The 22803-nt window shown below is 46.1% G+C and overlaps 1 protein-coding gene across 5 annotated transcripts in view; it reads left to right on the forward strand.

The window, feature by feature from the left end:
• Positions 1-22803, forward strand: part of LOC143325725 (protocadherin-1-like) — a 166995-nt gene that overhangs the window by 77376 nt on the left and 66816 nt on the right. For 3 of the 5 annotated variants that reach the window (XM_076739001.1, XM_076739004.1, XM_076739005.1), the window contains one exon: positions 4797-5016. In XM_076739001.1, coding sequence (XP_076595116.1) covers positions 4797-5016 — 220 coding nt within the window. Of the gene's footprint in view, positions 1-4796; positions 5290-22803 lie in introns of those variants that run through there. The other 2 variants (XM_076739003.1, XM_076739002.1) reach the window with 2 other exon arrangements.

Raw genomic sequence — 22803 nt, forward strand, 5'->3', positions numbered from 1 at the left:
CCTATTCCTTTCCCTCTCCTCTTTCTCTTACTCCTTTATATTTTCCTCCTCCTCCTTTTAGTCCTCCTGCTGTTCCTTTTCCTCCTCCACTGGCTTCACCCTCTTCCTACTGTTTTTCCTCCTCCTGCTCCTTTTCTTTCTCCCTTATTTCACTCGTCTTCCTCCTTTTTTACTGGTCCTCCTTTTCTAGTTACTCTTCCTCCCCTGCTGTCATTCTTCCCATCCTCCTCCTCTTATTCATCTCCTTCCTGTTTCCTCCTCTGGTGTGTACCTCCTGCTGCTTCCTCTTTATGCTCCTATGTCTCGTCCTCCTGCTCTCTCCTCTACTCCACTTCATCGTTTGTATTCTTCCACCGCTCTTTTTCTTCCTGTGTTCACTGCTGCTCTTCTTCTCTACCTTTTCCTCCACCTCCTTTTTTTAACCTCCATCCACTACCTTCCTCTTCTTACTCCTCCCACTGCTCCTTCCTCTTCTGCTCCTCCTCATCTTGCTCTCCTCCCTTCTCTGATTTCTACCTCTGCCTTTTCTGACCATCCTTCTGCTCCTCCTTTTCTTCTTTCACCCTCCACTTCTCCTCCCCCTGCTACTCTCGTCGCCTCTCGTACTTCACCATCCTCCTCCCCATCATCTTTCTCCTCCTTTTGCTCCTCCTGGACCTCCTCTTCCTCTACAATCCCACAGAAATGTCATGCAAACATCTTCAGCTTCAGTTTCCGTTGTGTTTCGGTGTGAGTTAAGTAAGAATCGGTCGTTTCAGGGACGTTTGCGCGCTGACGTTGTTGCTTCGCTGAAGACGCTGAATTCGTCGTCCTCTTGTTTGTGTCGGATTCTTTTGGTCACCGAGAGACTCACAGATCTCACGCTGCTTCCACTTTGCAGCCATCTTGTAACCTCTGCATTGTGCTCCATTTAAAGCCTTTTCAATTCCGCCTTGCTGCATGATGCGTTTGGCAGCATATTCATGGCCTGAGTGTTTCCCTCAGCGATGGTAATGAAGGTCAGTTACTATGGATTCAAGGAAAAATGGTTCATCATGCACCCTTGTTTTACATAAACATGCATATGTGCACGTTGCCTGCAGAGCACTGAATATTCTTCAGCCGAGAAATAATCACGATCTCCATTCAAAGTGCAGCATTAACAGTTTGCTGTTGAGGAAGGAGGCCACGACGAGCTGCTTCCCTTGAATTCTTAATTGCTGACCTTCATCACCTTACAGCGTATTCACACACACACACGCATGTCCAGAATGTACAGTGTGTCTGGAGGGTTAAACACAGAATATTAACAGCTTCAAATGGAGAACAACAGGCTGCTGAGGAGAGACGATGATGATGATGATGATGATGATGATGATGATGATGATGAAACTTCAGTGTCGTTAGGTCCACCTGATTGGTAGTGACGTAGACCTGATCCAGGACCTGAGTCTGGGTGCACAGTGAATGGTTTTAGATCAGGTTGGACCAGTTTTGTTGGTGGATTGTTTTGAGGCTTCTTCCTGCGTCCGAAGTCATGATGAATCTTCTAAATCGGCGATTCTCAGTCCGTGAACGCCGCCGGTCTGCAGGTTTCCTTCTCTAAAGCATCTCCTCCAGCTGTAGAGGAGGACTTTGGTTGTGGAGGCCTGCACGTCTCCAAGGTTCAGGACGGCCATTAGACAGAAAACAGAGCGGTGAGGAACGCCAGCGTGTGCGGTCAGGCAGAGGGCGGCCATTTTGTCCTCCACGTGGCGGTGATCTAGAACGAGAGGACGCCGAAGATGGCGGCGGCGGCCGGGCGGAGGCTGAGGCTGAGGTGGAGGTGGTGCTGGATCTTGCTTGGTCTTTATATTCCTCCCCTCTGATCTGCTCCACTTTCACACAGTGCAACCTGCTGAGGCGGCGTTTCTTTTTCCAGCAAACAAACAGACACTCACACACGAGCAGAGGCAGAAAAAGGACAGAAAAAACAGGGATTTTGAGTGTGTGTGGCGTGTTTGGGCGCGCTGGAGGTGACAGACAGGCAGGAGAGGGATCGAGACGATTTGATCCGCTTCATTTCTCCCTTCATGTATATATAGATGTGATTTATTTCCTAATGCTCACACAGCAAACAGAGCAGAGGAAGCTGGAAGCAGGAAGCAGTTATTAATAACACAAACTGCCACACTTCGCTCTCTGCCTTCCCGAACACACACATTTAACTGTGAGACCGCTGCAGGCGCTCAGGTAGGGACAAATCTGAATATCTGGCAAATGGAAATGTTTATTCTTTGTCAAAGTGCTCTTTGTGACAACACGTCTAAAGTTAACAAACTGCTGCTTTTGCACATTTCAGCTCAAAAGATCACATTTTCTTTCCATGGCGTCCAACGTTTTCCAACGTGAGCTCCATGATTGTGGATTTTTCTTCTGCTTTTTCGCCTCCGGTCACACTAAGCACTGATATGACGTGTGTTCAGCACAGTTTAAACAACCAGCATCGAACTGAACTGTGAGATAAAGTCACCTGAGTGCCGCCAGTCAGCGTCAGAACGTGACCGCCGCCACTCGGGTGGTGCTGGTTGGATGTTAGCGCCGGTATCTGGGAGCAGAAGCGGTTGAAGCAGATTGAACTGAATCTGCTGATGTAGGAGATGGTGATTTGTCACTGCTAAGACAAGTGGAAGCTCGAGGGTTTGTGATTGGTTGAGCCTCCTCATCCAGGGAGGCAGGAAAACAGATGAAATCATGAGCGGGTGAAGAGCGGGTGAGGTCTTCCTGATGAAGGTCTGCTGTGTTTGTGGGTGAGTTAATGTGATCATGCAGTGGAAGGTGTGGTGAGGACGAACAGCAAGCAAACAGGGACGTAGTGAGAAGGAAAGTGTACAAGCTGACAGGTTAAAACACCGACTCGCAGCACACACACCTCCGGTTTCATCCCAGTAACAGAAGAACACAGTTAGTGACCTCTGTGAACGCCTCTGCTCGCAGGGACTCTGCTGAGAGCGTGACAGGAAGTGTGCTGAGAGTCCGTCATTACCGAGCGTCTGAATGTGTGTACCTGGAGAGGAGCCCGCCGCCTGGAGCGCCGGGGATCTGCCTTTGATGCCTCAGCAGCACATAGTGTCCACACAGTTTAAAGGACAGCTCCGCCGTGGTTTGACTTTTGGACCTTTTCCATCAGCGTGACATTAATTCAGCCTGTTTGTAGCTGCGTCCTGCACACGTTTTTAAGCGTCTTTAGCCGAACCGCTCGGACTGTGTGCAGAGGCGGAGGCTGGTGGCCGTCGTCTGGTTGATGGCCAGTTGGTTGCTGGTTTGAATCCCAGCACAAGGGAAATAAATATTCATGAAGCGCTGCAAAAAGTGGAGATAAAGGCTTTAAAAAGAGCTCAAACCAGTTTGTGTCTGTGGGATGAGTGAGGGCGTACTGGTTACCATTGTGATGCAGTATCTGCCGAGGCAGGGACGCTGCTCTTAATCAGCCTGAGCCGGTCAGGTGTGTGTGTGTGTGAGTGTGTGTGTGTGTGTGATTGAAATGTTTGACAGTGCATTGTGTGCTTTTGAATTAGGACACCGTTTGTTTGGCAGCGCTCGGCGTATTTGCACATTGTCTGTGTGTCTGCGTGAGTGGCGTCCAGCGTCCCTGCAGCGCTATAGGGAGGCTAATTGTATTTTAATTACAAAACCATCAAACACACGAGTCAGACAGCTACCTTCCACCCCCAGAAACACAGTAAATGGAGCAGTAAAGTGTGTGTTCAGCCTGCTGCTTTTATTAAAACAATCTGCTTCATGACAGAAACGACTCTGTGGGAGAAGAGCGAACACATGTCGGGGAATTTTACAGGAAACTAACGATGAAGTGTCGAATGGAATCTGGATCCAGACTCATGAGGTTCTTCTTCTAAAATACAAAAATATACATCACTAAAAGCGAAGCAAACACTTTTAGCTTGTTTCGAGGTTTTTTTCTTATTATTTTGAGGTTTTTTAAGACCAGTAATGAAAATCCACAGCTGAACAGGGAGGAGGGACGCAGCAGCTCATGGCCACCAGGCCGCCATTGATCTGAATATATCTGATAAGTATTGAACTGGACGATAGAAGGAGTCTTTTGTCTGATGTTTTGTCAGTTTCACACTCTGGTACTGCAGCGGTACTTTATTTTCTGGCTGAAGTGATGAACTTGAAGCGTACGGGCTCGTGGGGAAACCTCTGTCGGTGAACTCTCTGATCACGTCTTGTCAGTCGGACAGTCTTTCCTCACTGACGTGGGAAAACGCCAACGCGTCGATTGTGCTTTTAAACCTGCAGAATGGTTTCGCTCTTCAGTTTGTGGCGGTGAAGCTGAACTCGACACCGGTCAGAGAAAGCTGTCGTGTCGACCGGATTTTAAATGAAATACGATAAAAGATGAGCTGAGATAACCGGATGATGTGAAATGAGATGACATGAGAGCAGTGATAGGCCGACACGAGATGAGATCTGTGGCGATGAGATGAGCGTTGACTGATCGTCGAGGTTTGAGCAGTAAAATGAAAGTAAAAAAACATCAAACCGGTGAGTTTGAGAACAGAGTGCAAAGAAATGAAAGTTTTGGGAAGTGAGTCTTCCAGTCGCTGTGTCTAAATGACTTCTTTAAAGTTATTTTTACAGTCTGGCTTCTTCTTGATGTCTTTAATCATTTAAACTGCTTCATCTGCATCAGATCAAACTGGAAGTGATTTCTAATAAAACCATCTGCATGTTAAATTTAACTTAAAGTGTCATCATGAGTTCCAGAAGCCGAACTAATCCTGCCCCTTTGTGTCCCTGTCTGCCAATCACAGCTCCCCCACCGCCGAGTGACCTTCTCCACGGCCAATCAGGCGCAGGACCTGCAGGATGCGTCCCAGCACAGCTACTACGACAGCGGCCTGGAGGAGTCGGAGACGCCCAGCTCCAAGTCGTCGTCGGGGCCGCGGATCGGGCCGCTGGCGCTGCCGGAGGACCACTACGAGCGGACCACGCCCGACGGCAGCATCGGCGAGATGGAGCACCCGGAGAACGGTAAGACCAGGTGGAGTTTCCCCTCCCTCTACTCCTCTTTTCACCTCCCCGCCTCCTCCATCCATCAGCAGACGCACACACGTGTACACACTTCAAAACCAATAAACACCGCCGGCTTTCACACACATTAACACCGTTTTCATTACACACACGCACACACGTTGCACTGTGTGTGGAGATACAGTGTGTCAGCAGGAACGCTAACGTTGTATTTTTAATCAGACTCCCACAATTCCCTGTGCTGTGTATACCTTCGTTAAAGAGGTGTGTGACCTCACAGCAGCTCAACACAATCAATATGCAACATAATCAACTCCCATGGCTTAACGAATTAACATCCCAATTATGTAAATCACACCGAGTCCAACCTTCCATCAGCTCCACTTATAGATCCACAGAGGGAGGCTAGCGGGGAGTACGCTAACACAATACACTCCCTCTGTCTTCAGTCGTTAGCATGTTGTCAGCCTGTTGTCATCTTGTTAGCATGTTGATTTTTATATGTCTGCCACTGTTTGTCATTTGCAGGACAGCAGCTTTGAAAACAGTTATAACTGATGGATTATGGGGATGAAAGCAGACTTAGCTTGTTAGCTTTAGCATGTTAGCAGTAAGAAACTGACACAGATACACCACAGCACACACCAAAGTGTTTTCACAGTCTTGTTAGCATATTGCTACCATGACTCAGCATGTTGACTCTTAAGCTGTGTTGATACAGAAATGCTAAAAGGGAAACATTCGCTAACATTACTGTGTGCTGCAAATTAGCCTAACGATGCTACATCACAACACAGATTTACCAGTGTGCAAACGCAACAGACATAAAGATGTTTTTTTGTTTTTTGTTTTTTTTTTTTAATTATTTTTTTTATTTTGATGCGTTTAAAGCCAGTTTAGCATGGAACAAACTAGCTGCAGTCAAATGTAGAAATCTTGTTAGCGTGGATTATCATAACGTTAGAAACCATCGATCACTGAAATTTGGAAAATAGCTCCGTGTTGTACTGACTTGCTTTCTTTTAACTCAGTAGCTTTGGTGTAATTTGATAAATGAAAAACTTGAAGACAGGAAAACAGACTTGTTAGCACTAACTTGGGCATTATGCTAGTGTGTTGCAGTCAAGTACACATCATGATGCACACTGACTTTTTTCCATCTGTTTTACCGCCTTTAACGTACGATCTTTTACGTACATCAAAGACTAGAAGTTGGCAAAATGTACTGTTTCTCTTCATAACTGGTCCGACATGTTAGCTTAGTCCTAACTTGATGCATCTTGACTTTAATATTTCTGTCCTTGCTGTAGTGGAAATACCAAACAACCAACTTTATGCTGCAGATGAAAAATTTTGTGAAAAGCTAAGAAGTTACTGAACTTTCTGCTTTAATTTAGGCCTTTTATAGAGAATGATGGAGGTAAAGGGTTTTATTGTAACCCTCTGGCATGCGTTTTAAACCAGCACCAGCAGACTGTAGGTCAGTTATTACATGCAAAGCCTTCTTTCAGTCTTTGAAGTGCCAAAACATAAACCAGTGCATAGTCAAACTGTATTTAGTCCCAGTATTTGCAGTCGCATTTCTTATTTTCCCAGGCAAATAGGCCCACTTGTGTGGCTTTGTTGCACAGACCCTCTGATTAGATCATGATATACAGTAGCTGTTGGCTTTTATTGTTCTACTTTCAAAACTCATTTTCCCTCTGGTATAAACAAAAGGCTTCATTTACCTGCTTTCTGGAGCCAAATGATTCATTAGACACACGTCTAAAAACACTCCGCCATCTTTTTTTACTTATGTCACCGCTCATTGTTCTGCCTCGGCTGTTAGCGCCTCGTTACGACTCACGCCAATTAAGGGAACTGAAGTGAAAACGGGGCAAAAAATAGAAAGTGGAGAGAGAGGGAGAGGGGGAGAGAGAGGTTGAGTGTAAATGTCATCCCTGTCTTCTTTTGTGAGGGCGAGAAGACCAACTCTCTGCCTCCCTCTCTCAACCCACAGGTCGTACGTATGCCATCTGTAAACACAATTATTCACAGCTGCTCGCACACCCACAGGCTACTGCCACCCTCTGTGTGTGTGTGTGTGTGTGTGTGTGTGTGTGTGATGCAGCGATAGACAGCAGGAGAGTGTGTGAGTGGCTGTATCTCCTCACACACACTGGAATGAGGTCAGGGTTATGTTGTGTGTGTGTGTGCGTCTGCTGCAGTGTGAAGGGATTGTACAATCTTCCACTTTGATGGTCAAACATGTTTTAGCTGCAGGTATTTTCCCAAGGAAGTGTGTGTGCGTGTGTGTGTGCGTGCGTGTGTGTTGTACCAGCAGAGAGGTCAACAGATTACAGCGAGTCCTCTGAGGATTAACACACCACCACAGATACACTTTACTCTCACTTTCTCTCAGATTCAAAACGTAAACCTTTATTGCCACGACGGGCCGAGCACCGTCTCCCCGTTCATACTAAAACGTTTATTACGCTTTTTTTTTTCTTCTTTTGTCTTTTTCGTTCCAGCTGTTCGTTGATCATCCCTCTCTGTTGCGTCCAACCAAAGCCCATTCAAAACTCCTTTGATTTAGTGCTCGTTTTAACACTTTGACAGCGATTTTCTCTTTTTTAGGAGCGAACGCGCTCCACCCTCGAAGCACTGAGTTAGTATATTGTGCGCAGCTGGACATAATTAAATTTCAACTCTGAATGGTGAGTCCAGCCATAATTACGGCAGTAACGAACCAAACAGCAGAATGTATTTTTCCTAATTAGTTTTTTGAAGCAGGGACTCGGCTCAGCTTGCTGTCTGTCTCCTTAGCAGCCTGTTTCCTTGTGTTTTCCGCTGCTGCAGACTGAATCGATCATTCGGTTGTGTGACTGATTGTTGATCGGTCAGATCTCAAGTGCTTCAGACAGATTGATGAAGAGCTGCAGGAACAAACCGACTGGCCTCAAACACATCCTCTGTCTGTGCCCTTCCACCGATTGTACCATTTAATCAGAGTTTCTTTACCCTCAGCAGTACCATGTGACTCCACTTAGTCGGATTTGAGTTTGATTGCTCCTGTCTGCATTTAAAAATTAAATCCATCTGTCTGAAAAGCAGTATCCCGTCTTCTCATTCAAACGTTACATTAGCTGCTTTCAAACACAGCTTTTTTAACTTGCTTCCTCGTTTTAAAGTCGGAGTGAACTGCCGTCTGCAGGATTAGATCGTCTCATTGCAGGTTACAGCTGAGCCAAACCGTGCAGTGGTGGATCCTTGATGGCAGCATCATGTGACACTACGCACTGACCATGAGGCGGTGTTGGTGCTATTTGTGGAGGTGGATGCACTTAAAGGCAGAATGAGGAGGATTTTCCTGAAAAACAATGTAAAAATACTCCGTCTTGATCATCACAGCGTCTGTGTCTGCAGAGACTCTGGCCTCCACCTGCTTTTTCTTATTCTGCTGCGTTCTGGGCGTCAACTTTGGGCAGTGGGTGTTTAGCCCCCAGCCAATAACAACACAGCAGGGTGCGAGGGCGGGACTCTATAAAAACAGAGCGACCAGGTGCCAGATCGCAAGCATCCATCCGAGAGGAAGCCGCGAGCCGAGGCCAACTTTACAAACCGCATCCCACAAATCCTCCTCACGCACCTTTAAATAACACCAGACCAGAGTGTGTGTGTGTGTGTGTGTGTGTGTGTGTGTGTGTGTGTGTGTGTGAGAGAGAGAGTTTACTTCATTCTTAATGCATCTTGGTTCATTTTCCAACTGCTTTTATAGGTGGATTATCCACATATACGTACATACTCATATAATCTGAGCGTAATCCGGCTGTAGTCTGGATGCTCACATGTGACACAGGCGGGGGTTAACTGGAGTCCAGCTGCTGTTCCATTTACAGCTGAGCTGAAATGTACCACATGTGACATGAAGGAGGTCAAACACCAGAGCTTCAGTGCGCTGGTGGATGGCGCTGGTGTTGATGATCCAGTTGATCTTCACGTGTTGTTGTTCCTTCTTTCCCATGAAGCATACCAGCAACAGTTTGTCATTCTGCCATTGTTTTCGGCTCGTTGGAGATAAGAAAGCAGGAATGACTGTTGGCTAACTTTCCGTCACAGTAAACACGGGTAGCTGACATTTAGCTGAACTTCAGAGCAGTTTCTAGAAGATGCCATGACCTGTAGTAAACAAGGATGTGATTTAACTCTGAGGAAGTCATTTCAGGGAACATTTAAATGTCTTAAACTTCAAAATAAAAGCACTTTGACCTCGTACATCGACGGTATATTCACTTGCACCCTCAGCAACATATTTGACTTCTTTAGGATGCATTTGAGAAGAAGTTTGCTGTTGCACTGCTGCCCCAAATACTCACTGATACGCTAAATGTGGATTCATCCGCCGCTGAAAATAGTCCCCAACAAATGCACTATTTCCTCCTGTTTGACTCACATTAGCTAAAAACCACAGCGAGCAGCCATTTTGGGAAATTACTGAGCCTTTTTAAGGAAAGGAAACTCTAAATCTGCGCGATGTTTCTAAAGATTTCCAGGAGGAATCAATGCGCCTGGAGCTCAGAGCTACAGGCAGGAAGTCAGAAGACTAAAACACTTATTGGTTTTGCTCTTTTCAGTCAGTTTGTTAACAATAACTACAAAGAAAAACACAAGCTGTAGCCTTTAAAGGGAGGTTGTTTCAGGGTGTGTGTTGCCACGTTTGGCAGGTGTCTCTGCCAGCCACACTCAGCTCTGGTGTTTACTGTTTGCGAAGCTAACCAAACTGCCCACACGGACAACACAAACATGTTTTCTGTGGTTTGTTCTGCAGAGCTGAAAGCACCGACGAAGCTCGATGTGGTGAGATCTCTATCATTTCACTTCTGCTCCTCCTCCACGTTTCACCCTGCTCTCTGTCCTGTAAATGGTCAGATAATGGACGTTAATTCCATCAGCCTGTCTTCACTCTGCTAATGCACCCACTTCCTGTCTGTGATGGACGGACGGAAAGAGGAGTGAAACCGACCCGAGAGTGAGGACCGGTGGGAGGGGAGGAGGATGTAGTTTGTGGGATTTGATTGCATGTGTGTGTTTGCGGTGAGAGACGGAGAGATCGAGTGGTGGAAAGAGAGAGAGAGGAAGTTAGAGAGAGAGAGGGAAGGAAGGAGTGAAGAGAAAGGTAGAAAGTGGGAGAGAGACATAAGGATAATGTAGAGAGAGAGAGAGAGAGAGAGAGAGGGGGAGGAATCTGCTGCCTGACACTGATGGTTACTGGATAACAAGCTGATTTATGAAGCGTGTGTGTGTGTGTGCGCGTGTGTGCGTGCATGTGATGTACTCACCTCCCTAGATAAAACCACATGCAAACATACTGTATTTGGGTACACACACACACACACACACACACACACACACACACACACACACACACACACACACACTCAACCTCTTTATCTGCTGATTGCATCAGTCTGAGAGCTGTCGTAATCGCTGCACAACACACACACACACACACACACACACACACACACACACACGCACACACGAGAGAGGCAAAACATCAGTGAGGTTTTCTATCTCAGCTCTTAATCAGCCACCAGTTTGATTTCCAGATAAAATTGTAAAAACATGAAAGTTCAGTCTGCAGGATGACGTCAGCTGCTCTGCTGCAGACACACGTCTGCTAACACGCGTGTTGTGTGTTACAATAAGCCCGATCTCACAGGGAGATAATCGAGTCATCTTTTCGTGATTGTGTGTTGCAGATGTGTGTGGACTGGAACATGTCAGATGCAGATGTATGTTTCATAAATCTAAATTATTGTGAAACTGCGTGAGCCTGATTTCCACTCCCACAGTCGTCAGAGGGCCTTTTCAAACCTCGAGTTAGTTTGGTTTCACTCCTCTCATTGGTTGGATGTGTAAAAACAGGGAAAAGGTCCTGAAGAAGCTCCTTCCTACCCAAAGAGGTCAATGTACTCAGCTAATCCAGATCAGACCTGGATTCAGTCTCTGGCTCGCTGCTAGTAGTGGTTGATTCGGCTAATCTGAATCCCAGCATGCAAAGCTTCACCTGGCTGCAGGCGCCGTTTAGCTGAAACTGGTGCACCTTGTCATTGGGTTGGAACACGGTCGGATCATGTTGCCATCACAAACAAACCACTCTAGGAGTTGTTTGTGGTTGTTTTGGTTCTCACTCGAGTACAGTTGTTGTATTCAGAGCTGCAGAAACTGATCGTGCCAACAACAAAAAACGAACCAGAATCTGGTTCAGCAGCTCTAAACAATGAAGGTCTGAAAACACTCATAGACTCATCCTGAACCCACAACTTACATCTGACGCCCGTGTTTACTCACTCAGTTTGTCAATGAGAAGAATGACAGCAGAAACGTTCAGTTACTGTTCACCCACTCAAACAGCAGAGGCCACAAAGAAATCAGCAAACATTCACTTCAGTGCTTATACAGAAACAATGAAAATGTTCGAAAGCACAAAATGAAAAGTGAAGACACAGGAAGTGATTGCAACGCAGTAAAACACCTGATAGAGTAAATCAAGAAGAATAAATTAAAAGAACTAAACTGAGGGCACATCAGCCATTAAAATAACATTTATAATCAAGCTTTGATTAGCATAATACAACATTGTTAGGTGTGAAGACACGCACTGTCAGTTTGATTGACTGCTTAAGAGAATAATATTGCAAATTAGACACGGTGCTCTCAACTTATTCTTCCATCTTCGGCCTTACCGTCTCGCATTCAACACCCTCTGGAAACGTATGTGTAAAGCTGTGTAGGCACATGTGTTATGACTCCACTTTATTATTTCTTGAATGTTGGTTTTTGTCGGGGAGATGTGTGTGCGTGATTCTTGAAACCCTGAGCAAAGTCTTAATCTTAACAACGGAGGAGTAACTTAACGTGGGGTGTAAATTTTCCATGAAAATAGAAAGTCACCGAGTCAGCACGATATGAAAGTTTGGGGATTTTTCCAGGCTTGACGGCTGTGAGAATATGTCAAGTTTTTAAATACGGGAAGCAGAAAAGAGGAAAGATGAGGATGAAGAGTGAAGAGAGGACTTCTCCTTTGATGTGAAATTGATGACTTTAAAGATGGAGAGAGAAAAAGAAAGACAAGATACACTGAAAGAGAGGAGGAGAGGAGGTCATGTGTTCTCCTCAGTGAAGTGCATCGCCTCCATCTGTCTCCTCCTCCCTTCTACTGCTCCTCTACAAGAGGCCTCCGCTCTCTGACTCCTCTCTCTCCTCTCCAGGGATCCGCACTCCCTTCTTCTCTCACCCCTCTCCTCTCTTCCTCCATCATCCCCCCTTCTCCTCCTCCTCCTTCTCTCTCCGGTGGGTGATGATGGGGGCCAGCAGTTCTCCTCCAGCCTGTCAGAAACTCCCAGGATGGAACTGTTCTTTCTGGAAACTCACACATTATTTTTAGGATTTCTCAAACTTGTGAAGCCTTCATGTCCAAAGACTCAGAGATTTCCAGCAGCACTCGCTGTTCAGCAGCTTCCAGTATTTCCCAGCAGAAATAAACTCTTCATGTTCCACATTAATGAAGCAGATGCTGAATTACATTGAGAAAGTTCCACTGAGCAAGTTCCTTGATGGGTTCCTGGTGTTTTCTTGAGCAAGTACCTGGATGTTTGAAGAGGTCCCATGGGTCGAAGGGTCAGTGGGAGTTTAAAGAGTGAATCTGAAGGTTTAGGGTTCACTGAGTGGGTTCTATGGTTCTTTGAGGATGTCCAAGTGGTGATGAGGTCCGGGGAGTCAGTGAGGGAGTTAGGGGTGGGTTCCACGATTCACGGAGAAGTTTCCAGGGTTTTTTGAAGTTTGATGGTGTGGAACGCTGGGATGGGGTCTTGAAGGCGGAGTCTTTGAGGAGGTGCCAGGGTTCAGTAAGCAGGATGTAGTAGTCACTGAGGATGATCCGGAAGTTATTTGAGAAGTTTCATTGTGCCATGGGTTCTTGAGGTGGTTATAGTGTTCATAAAGTGGGTTCGAGGGATCATCGAGAAAGGTCTGAGAGTTGTTAAGAGCGTCCATTGTTCAGAGAATATTTTGGAGGTAATTTAGGAGGCTTTAAGACTCTTTGAGATGGTACAAGAATTTAATGACCATGGTTCCAGAGGTCACTGAAGGAGTTTTATAGCTTCAAAAGTGGTTCCAGGTGTTTTTAAGGAGTTCCTATTCCTTAAGGGCATTCCATGTTCAACGAACTCCCAAGGATCACTGACAAGAATCATTGAAAAGGTCCCAGGGTCACAGAGGAGACTGTTTCTGTCTCTGAGGAGCTTCCAGGGGTTTCTAGATGCTGCTGATGGAGTTCTCAGGGGTTCTTGAGAAGGTCTAAGAACTCCTTCAAGAACTCACAGGGATTCCTTGAGGAGCTTCCAAGAAGGATCATTGAGAAAGTTCTATGAGTTATTGAGCAGGTGCCATTGAAAGAGGGTTTCCTTAGCTGAGGAGGTTCTTTGAGTCTTAGAGGAGGTTCCAGTTCCTTAAAAATGTTCCAGTAATCTAGGGATCAATTAGTTGGTTCCAGTGAAGAAGCTTCCAAGAAGCTTCCACGGGTCACTGGGGAGGTTGGAGTCTCTCAGAAGATTACAGGTTATCTTATGAACTGGTTGACATGTCATTGAGGAGGATCCAGGGGTCATTAATAAAATTGTTGGTCTCAATGAAGAAGGTCCAGGGTTTTAAGTATATATGTGATGAATCCAGGGATCATTAAGAAAGTTCTGTAGTGGTTCCAGGGGTCACTGAAGTGACTCTGAGATGAAGTTCCACATCATTTAAGCAGTTCTAGGGCTAATTGGCAGGATTCTAAGATTCCCTGACGAGGTTTCATGGTTTCTTTAGGAGTTTCTAGGTGTCACTATTTAGGTTTGATGGTGCCACCAAGAGTTCTTAAAGAGTTTACAGGTGCTTTCAGGTGTTCTAGGGGTCAGTGATGAGGTTCTATGTGACTGACCCGTGTGTTTTCACAGTATCAACAAACAACACCCAAAAGGCACTTCATTTCCTGTTTTGTTACTGCTTACTTTGCAAAAGCCCAATTTACTGACTAAGATATGCATGTGATGGAGACACACACACACATACACACACACACTCACACACACGTTTCCATCACTTTTGGGAACATTACATCGGCTCATTTCCCGGAGACTTTCTGTAACCATAACCGCTGCTTGCCTAACCCGAAACTTAACGCAAGTCTTCACCCTAAAACTGATTGATTTATGTCATGGGGACTCACGTTTTGTCCCCAAAAGGAAGGTGATTTCCCCACAGTGTGACTGTAAACAGATTTCTGTCCCCACAACATGAGTAATACGTATCCACACACACACACACACACACACACACACACACACACACACACACACACACTCATTAGAGCCTGTAGTGTTACACCACTTCATGCTGAGGAAAGAGGCTAAGTGTTCAAAGCCTTTCTGGACCGAACAACACACACACACACACACACACACACACACACACACACACACACACAGCTTTACATAATGATGTAAGCAGCGGTCCATAGTTTTGGAAGTGGGACACTCGCTGAGAGACGGTCTGACGAAACTAGAGTCCTGAGGACGTGTGTGTATGTATGTATGCAACTTATTGAGTGTGTGTTTGTAGGTTTCTTAAGTGTGTGTGTGTGTGTGTGTGTGTGTGTGTGTGTGTGTGTGTGTGTGTGTGTGTATCTGCTCCTCATTAACCAGTAGATAAAAGGAGTGTGTGGAGTGATAGAAGAGGTGATTCCTCCCTGTGGAACCATACCTCTCTCTGTTTATTATTTGTATCACCGAGTGTGTGTGTGTGGTGTGCGTGGGTGTGTGTGAGCGTGTGTGTGATGTCAAGAAGCTTTATAGTAACAGGCGGCGTTCTTTGGATGCCCTCTCTCGTCCCCAGGGAGGTAGCGAGAGAGAGGGAGGGAGGTGGATTTATTTTTCCAGGTCTGTTGTTTATTTGAGCTTATCTGTGGTGGCCGCTGTACACTACAGGAGGAGGGGTGTGTGTGTGTGTGTGTGTGTGTGTGTGTGTGTGTGTGTGTGTGTGTGTGTGTGTTCGAATTTGGCAGTAGCTGTAAATCGGAGCTCGGCCAGCATTCGACTGATGTACAACAGCAAGGATACTGAGGGCCGCAGCACACACACACACACACACTGTGGTGTGTCCTGATTGGATTATTTTGGTGGTGTTGTAGTGAAATATAGATAGTTTTTTTTTCCTCTCTCTTTTTTTTTGGTCAAACTCAGAACTGCCAGAGTTCTTGTGGAGGTTCCAGAGGTCATTGAGTTCCAGGGTCCTTTCAAAGGTTCTACGAGTAGTGAATGAGGTTTAAGGGCTCATTAAGAACATTACAGTTCTAGGAGTAACTTAGATGGTCCAGGTGTTTGTTCAGATATTTCTTGGGGTCTCCCTGGAGGTAATAGTGGTCCTTAGAAATGTTCTATGTCTATTTTATGAAATTACATTTGGCACTTAATGGTTTAAGGGGTCATTGAGAGTCTTAAAGGGTGATCAGAGGTTCTGGGAGTCACTTAGAGGTTTCAGAGCCTTTTCCAAAAAGATTCAGAGCTCTCTCAGGAAGTACTCCAAGTCCTTAAGGATGCTGTACTTTAAAAGGTTCTAAAGAGGTTCTAGTTGCCTTTGACAATGGTTCAGGGGGTACTGATGACTCTGGGGGTCACTGAATTGGTCCCAGAATTCAGGGGTCATTGAAGGGTTTCATGGTTTCCTCTGTTTTTCACAGACATCCCAGAGGTCCTTCACGAGGTACTGAGTGTTGTCCAGAATGTTCCAGGTGTTGTTTTCAGGAGGCACTGGGGGTTCCGAAGGTTCCATTGTGTTCATAGCCAAACTGATGAGGTTATTTTTATGCACAGTCAAATCATTTTCCATTTCCTCTCTTCTGTTTTCTGTTTCTTTGCCAAACTTTTCAGAGGTTTCAGGTGAAGTTCAGCAAGTCGCAGAGAATGGAACAATTAGAGAAGAAGTCCAGGAATCATTGAAGAAGGTCCACAAGTTACTGAGGAAGATTCGGGGGAATTTTAGGGAATGCCAGACAGCACTGGGCATTACGGGGGTCACTCGGGAGGTTTCAGAGGTGTTGTAGGGGCTAATGGGGAGTTTCCAACCATCCTTCCCGAATCAGGGGTTCCTTTGGGAAGTTCAACTGAACCAGCAGTCGTTGGAGGAGCTCCAGGGTCCATTGTGAACCTTTTAGTACTCAAGAAAAAAAAAAGGTTTGTGAGGTTCTTGAGAAAATTCATTGAGTATTCTTTAGGCTGAAGAGGTCAGGTTACCTGTGCTGCTAATGCCTGTGATCATCTCCATCCTCCAGGCAGAGCAGTTACCTGTGCTGAGTCGTTTTTTAACGGCTCTTTGATCTTTCTGGAAATTACTTACTGATTCATTGTTTCAAATTAAATTAGATCACTTTACATCTTAAATGACGCTTGTGAGTAAACTGTGGATATTAAGGCGAGAGGACAGCCACTTTATCCGCTGAGATATTCTTATTTATGAGCAACATAATAACTCCGTCCTTACCTCCCACATAACAATGAGTGCTGAGCCTTGAATGAATAATAGGCGTCTCTGTTGTGAAGGTGACCTGTTCACATTTTCTTCAAGTGTCTCTACCTCAATTTTGGTTTATTTGCTGACATAAAACCTTTAACAAATAGTGAGTTTAGAAGGCACGTGTGTAACTATAATCATGAATATTCAGCGTGCTGAACTGCTCTGTATTCTCTTCAGAGGTTGAGTTTCTTGGCTCTTAAACTGCAGTTTGGATAAACTGTCAAACTGTCTTTTCTGTCAGCGATAGTTTTCTTTATTGGCATGAAATATAAAAGCTCTTGAAATATAAAAGGCCTTCCTTCAGAGCACAAAAAAACAAAAAAACAAACAGAGGCATGGATCCAGTTTTCAGCTGTGAAATGATACACATCCATAATCAGTCCTCTGAAACTGACGTTCTCTAATAATTAATAATAATTAGGTCTGTAGGTCCTCGTGTGAATAACTGACGTTTTGCACATGCTGTGATGTCCAGATGTTTTCCAGCAGCTCCAGTTCAGTTTGGAAGCTGACTGATGTTTTTTTTCAGTAAAAACATGAACCTGATGAATCCACACTGGGTGTTAATCAGCAGTCAGAAAGCCTAAAGTTTGTTGAACCGAACTGTCAAGAACCTGCTGCAGCTCCTGCAGCTCCAGTAATAATCTCATGTGTCAGTTGGTCAGTTAGTTGGATTGGATTTACAGCATCAATCACCATGGCTCCTGCATAATCCCCTCGTGTTGTGGCCCCTAACGGGTTAATCTGGCCAGCTCTACCTTAACGAACCCCCGCTGGGCGCCCTCTGGGCTGGGTCAGGTGACCGTCGGTACCTTCACCTCACAGCCTGCAGTTTTGCTGTCAGATCCTCATTTTTCTCTTGTGATCGCCTGGATATTATTTGCAAAACATCTCGATGACATTTTTTCCTCTCAAAGGCTGCTGGATGTCCAGCTGTTAGTTTCCAAGGTGTCCAACCTTTCTGGAAGTCATTTCTTCAATAACCCACAAAGGTTATTAATTGCATAATTGACTTGTCGTCCACTGTTTAATGGTAATGGAATCATCATCATCATCATCATCATCATCATCATCATCATCTTAACTTCATCAGCAGATCATGAAAATTCAGCTGTGTGGAAGGTTGACATGTGTGAGATTATCTCTGAGACCAAAGTCACCGCTCGACTGTCTGCTCTGAACAGGATGGGACTGCCCGCTTCAGCGCCGCGCGAGCTAAAAGCGGCTCGTCCAAAGCCACTTCCTGCCGGGTCCTGGCTCCGGTTAGCTGCCTCCGTTAGCTCCGGCAGCTGTTCCCGGTGAGCTCCGCCTGCGCTGAGGCGGCGTCTCCAGGACAGATGGCCGGCCGGTGAGGGGGGCGGCGCGGGGCCGTGACCCCCGGGAACTTGTCCAATGAGAGCGTGGAGGCAGCAGGGGAGTTAGCCACAGGTCTGGTTGCTAGGTTAGCGTTGCATCATGGGAACTAATGAACAGAGGCTGGCTGGAGTTGCGTACGTGTGGTGAGGTGATGTCAGAGTGTTAATGGGGGAGAGTTTACATCAGGTAAACAGGCGTGCGCGCACACACACACACACACACACACACACACACACACAGGCTCCCTGGTGTGTCTAACTTTGTTTTTCTGATGTCCTGCTGCGACCCTCAGTGGGATGGATTGCCATGGAAACAGGGAGACAGTTAGGGGTATAGGGGGTTAGTCATCAGTGCCAAGTTACCTGATGCACGCGCACACACACACACACACACACACACACACACACACACACACACACACACACACCAATGCAAAAACAACTATAAACTTCATACGTACAAGTTTTTGAGTGCTTTAAAATGCCACAGATACACTGCTGTGACTAAAAGAAAAAAAAATATTAAAGTGAGAAGTAAACACACTGAAGGTAAACTGTGGAGGAACACAGGAGAGAAGGAAATATGTAAACAGTACATGACGACCTTTGTAGTGAGATCAGGTAAAATCAGCTGAAACACTTTACATTTTGCTGATTTGTGCTGGAGTAAAAGCAAAATGTAAAATATTTAAGCATCACATGTAAAAGTTCGTATTGAGAAAATCGTCTTTCATGACATGAATGGAGTCGTTCCCCTTTAAGGTCACAGTCATAATAACTCTCTGCTGAAAGGGATTCAGAAAGTCAGAACTAATTCTACCATCTCCAATCCTGTTCGCTTTGTTGAGTCTGGATTCAAACACTACATGTAGTAAAATAGATTGAATCCATCGATCGATCGATGCTCAGATCTCGACCGCGGCCTCGGCTGCTGTGCCTGAATCCTCCTCTCAGATTAAAGATGGACGTTTGCTTTCAGCTGCAGGTGTTTGATGCACTCAGAGGAAAGCGGCGGCGGTGGCGGCCTGCAGGACGGACGCAAAGCTTCAACGGCTTCGTGGATGAAACGCATCCAGCCTGGAGCCGATTTAACTCTTCAGCTTTGTTTCAGCTCGTCGGTGGAACCTGATGTCGTGTTAATTAGAAGTTCTCAGTGAGGTGATATGAAGCACTGCGTCATCGCTAAACGCTTTCATTGCTTTGGCTGAATGGAGGAGTTCGTTCTCTACAGCTGAAACTGTGGAACGTACTTGAGTAAATGTACCCGTGACGTTCCTCCTCTCCCTCAGCTCTGTCCGTCGTTCAGTCGATTAATCTTTTAACTGAAAACTTCTCCGTCAGAATTAAACTGGGCGGAGGCGGCCTCTCGGCTAATAGATTAACAGAGGCTTAAGGTGTGCGCCGGTCACATGCTGCTGCTCCACGTTACAGACCCTTGATCGCCTATTAAGCCCCGCAGATTAATGCTCTCAGTAATTAATGAGCAGCTTAGCAGCAAACCACACAGTGGACCCGCTCTCCTAAACCGATATTGTTTCTCATTAACGATGAAACTAGGAGCGTAGTGGAGCATTTCCTGACCTGTCGCTCAACATGCTGCTGATTGATGAATGTTACCAGTCACTTGGAATTAGTGGAATTAGTGCCGACTGCTGCTGCTGCGAGGCAGGAGTTTGTAGTTTCTGGAGAGTACTTGTACTCGAGTACTGCGCTTAAGCACTGTTTGGGCCGAGGCGTCAAATCAGGGTTTCTCTGCAGTATTCTGCTGCTTTCTGTGTCCCAGCGTCGCAGAAACTCCTGAAGCTCAAACTTAAACCTTCGCAGTTCCTCCCTCCTCGTCACACAGCCGACAGCAGGAGAGGAATCCTCCCTCTGGCACATTTACATAAGAGCTATTTTCTTCCAGAAAAACACCAGCTTCACTTATTCTCAGCGCTGTGAAACTGCCACCGCTGTACGGCCGTAATTGTGCAGCTACTACTGTAAATTACAGTCATATGCTGCTTTTCTTCACTGGAGATCTTCATAACAATAACAGCTGTGGCAGGAGCAGCTGCTGCAGACATCTCAGAGCACCTCTCTGCCCTGCAAAGAGCCGCCATGTCGCCTCACATTCAACCTGGAAACCTGACTTTTCTCATATGACGCCTTCTTGTTTCAGCTCCTCGCTGAGACTGTGATTCTCTCACTGAGTGAAATGATCTCACCAAAGACTGTTTCATTCAAATGGAAATATTCGCCATGTCTTCACGATTTCGCGCACGTCTCTCCAAAATTCAGCCTGACGTGTTTGTTATTGTTGGAAGCTTCGGGATCTCTGACAGAATTCAAAATAAAGTTGTGTGGGTTTGGATGATGCTTGGCCACACTGCAGGAGTCTGCGCTGAAAGAGACTCCGGGGAGTCCGGAGGGGTGAAGAGGTTAATAAAACCATGCTTTCTTGTGATAGTTATGATTGCTCGTTTGTTGGACTGTAAAGAGCTTCATGGCCGCTGATGCTTCTTTGCTGTTAGAAAATAACATGTCGGGCTTCAGTGATTCAGAGACACACAACCCAAATTTAGCTCTAAACCTGTTTGACATTTGCAAGAATCTGGACGTGCAGATCGGCCATTATAATCACACGACATGCAGCTCGACGACGTCCTGCTCCTGCACAGCAGCTGTCCAATGAAACGCAGCGGCCATAACGAGGCACAGCAGACCTGTCAGCAGTGCTGTCAGAGGGTGGGGGGTTGTTTAGAGTCGCGTTAGTGAGTTTTGTCCTGCTCTGGCTTCGTTTTGGAGGAAGTTTACTCTCCAGCAGCCATTTAGCATTAGCATTAGCTGCTTTGCTAAGCTGCTTAAGTCTCACTTTTATCATAGTAAAGTGTGTGTGTGCTGTGTTTGGATGCAACGCCTGACAGGAGAGCAGCAGTAGAGAAGGACGGAGGGTAAAGTGTTTACTTTGTTCTGTCAGAGAAGACAAAAATCTCTCTATTGACAGCTTTCAGATTCAGAGACTGTCATATTTTTTCCTCTTTTTTAGCTCGCAGTCTTTGTAAATAGTGAAACTCGTCCTTTAAAGTGTGATTTTGATCACCCATAATGCACCTGGCTTGGTGCAGCACCTGTTGCTCCATCGGCCTCCTCTGTACACCCTCCTCTGAAACGGCTCCGGCTGTCTCTGTGATGTCATGCAGCCTTCATCTATCTGAGGCGGCGTTTGACCACACGACGTGACCTGGACCTCTCCACCTGCCTCTCGCCGGGGTTCACCGTCAATTTCCTCTGCTGGGTATGAAGCGCTGCCACTTCCTTCCACCCCGAGCCTGCCAATTATCCCACCTCACATTGCTCCCGCTCAACCGGTGAACTGAAGCTGAACGGTGATGAAAGAGGGGAGATATGAGCCCCTTATTCATATTCATCCGCCAGGTAACCTCTGCGCCGCTGGCGGGGGGAGCCGCCCTGTCCTCAGAGTCCACCGGTCGATCCAGCCAATTAGGGAAGCCGGTCTGAACGGAGGGCGACGGGGAAGGAGGTCTGGATGGGGTTCAGTCAGAGCTGTTGTCACGGCAACACAAGCTTTGATGTTGCTGTGGTATTGTGAGGCGAAGGAGGGAGACGGGAGCAGACAAAGAGCAGAGGGACGGCGGAGGAGGAGGAGGGAGGTCACAGTGAAGAGGAGCGATGGAGGTAAACGAACGAGAAGAAAGAGCCTTACAAACGCAGGAGAGGGCTGTTTCTCTGAGGCCTGACAGCGGGACGAGGTGCGGGCCCCCGTTTGGCCCCGAGCCTTTGCTTTACAGGATTTAGGCGAGATTATGGGGTTTCGAGGAGGGTCGACGTCAGATGAACAAAAACTGATGGCTAATCCACAGTGACCCCCCGCTAATCCACTTATTTGCCAGGTATTAACGGAGCGATCCTTCCTTAGTTAATAAGATTTCCCCCCCGTCCTGCCTCCAACACAGCAGGGGAGGAGGAGCGGGAGGAAGAGGAGGAGGAGCGGTAACCTCCCCTTCATGTCAACATCAACACAACAAATGTTTTGTGCTTCTTTTGGGCGCATTAATCCTCAGCGTGACTGCCAGACCCCCGACCTGCTCCATCTTTACAGACTCACAGACAAACAGAGCGGCTGAATTTGGGGGAAATTTGGGGAAAATCTGGAATATTTGCATTTGATTGAATGAAACAGCCTTGAGTTTGAATATTTCAGAACATCCTTAAAGCCTCACGAACCAGAAGAACAGCCACACGTTCACGCTGATCTGAAGATGTTGCAGCAGAGGTGACATTTTCAGGTTATTAAAGAAAGCTTTTCAAAGTGTCCAGGGGTAATCAATAGATACTGTAGATATACTGTGAGGCTGAAGTGGAGGTCAGAGGAGGGCCAAGCACAGTTTAGTGCATGTCTGCTGTCACGTCGTGACCGCAGGAAGACGTCCGTGTGCGCTCGCTGTCGAACTCTCTGGTTTAAATGACGTCCGCTTCCTTTTTGTCTCGATCTTTTCGGGCTGTTGGTTCACTGCAGCTACTGAAATACTTCCTGCTATGAAAGTTTCAACCCAACATTACGACAAAAAGTCACAAGATACCGAAGAGAAAAAGACTGCAGAGCATGAATAACAACAAAACAGGCGAGAATATGAAACTCACTGCAGCTCGAGACATTATGTGGAAATATATGGATGAAAAAGTTGAAAAAATGAAATGGAAAAAACACACAGCGTCTTTATTAGAATGTGACAAAAACCAGCAGACGAGCGTATTTATGGGAGGAAAGCTGCGTAATTTGTGAAAACACGCACAAGATGTGAAATATGTGGAGTGTGAAAAATGGTAAAAA

The sequence above is a fragment of the Chaetodon auriga genome, chromosome 9, assembly GCF_051107435.1.
Source record: "Chaetodon auriga isolate fChaAug3 chromosome 9, fChaAug3.hap1, whole genome shotgun sequence".
Lineage (NCBI taxonomy): Eukaryota > Metazoa > Chordata > Actinopteri > Chaetodontiformes > Chaetodontidae > Chaetodon > Chaetodon auriga.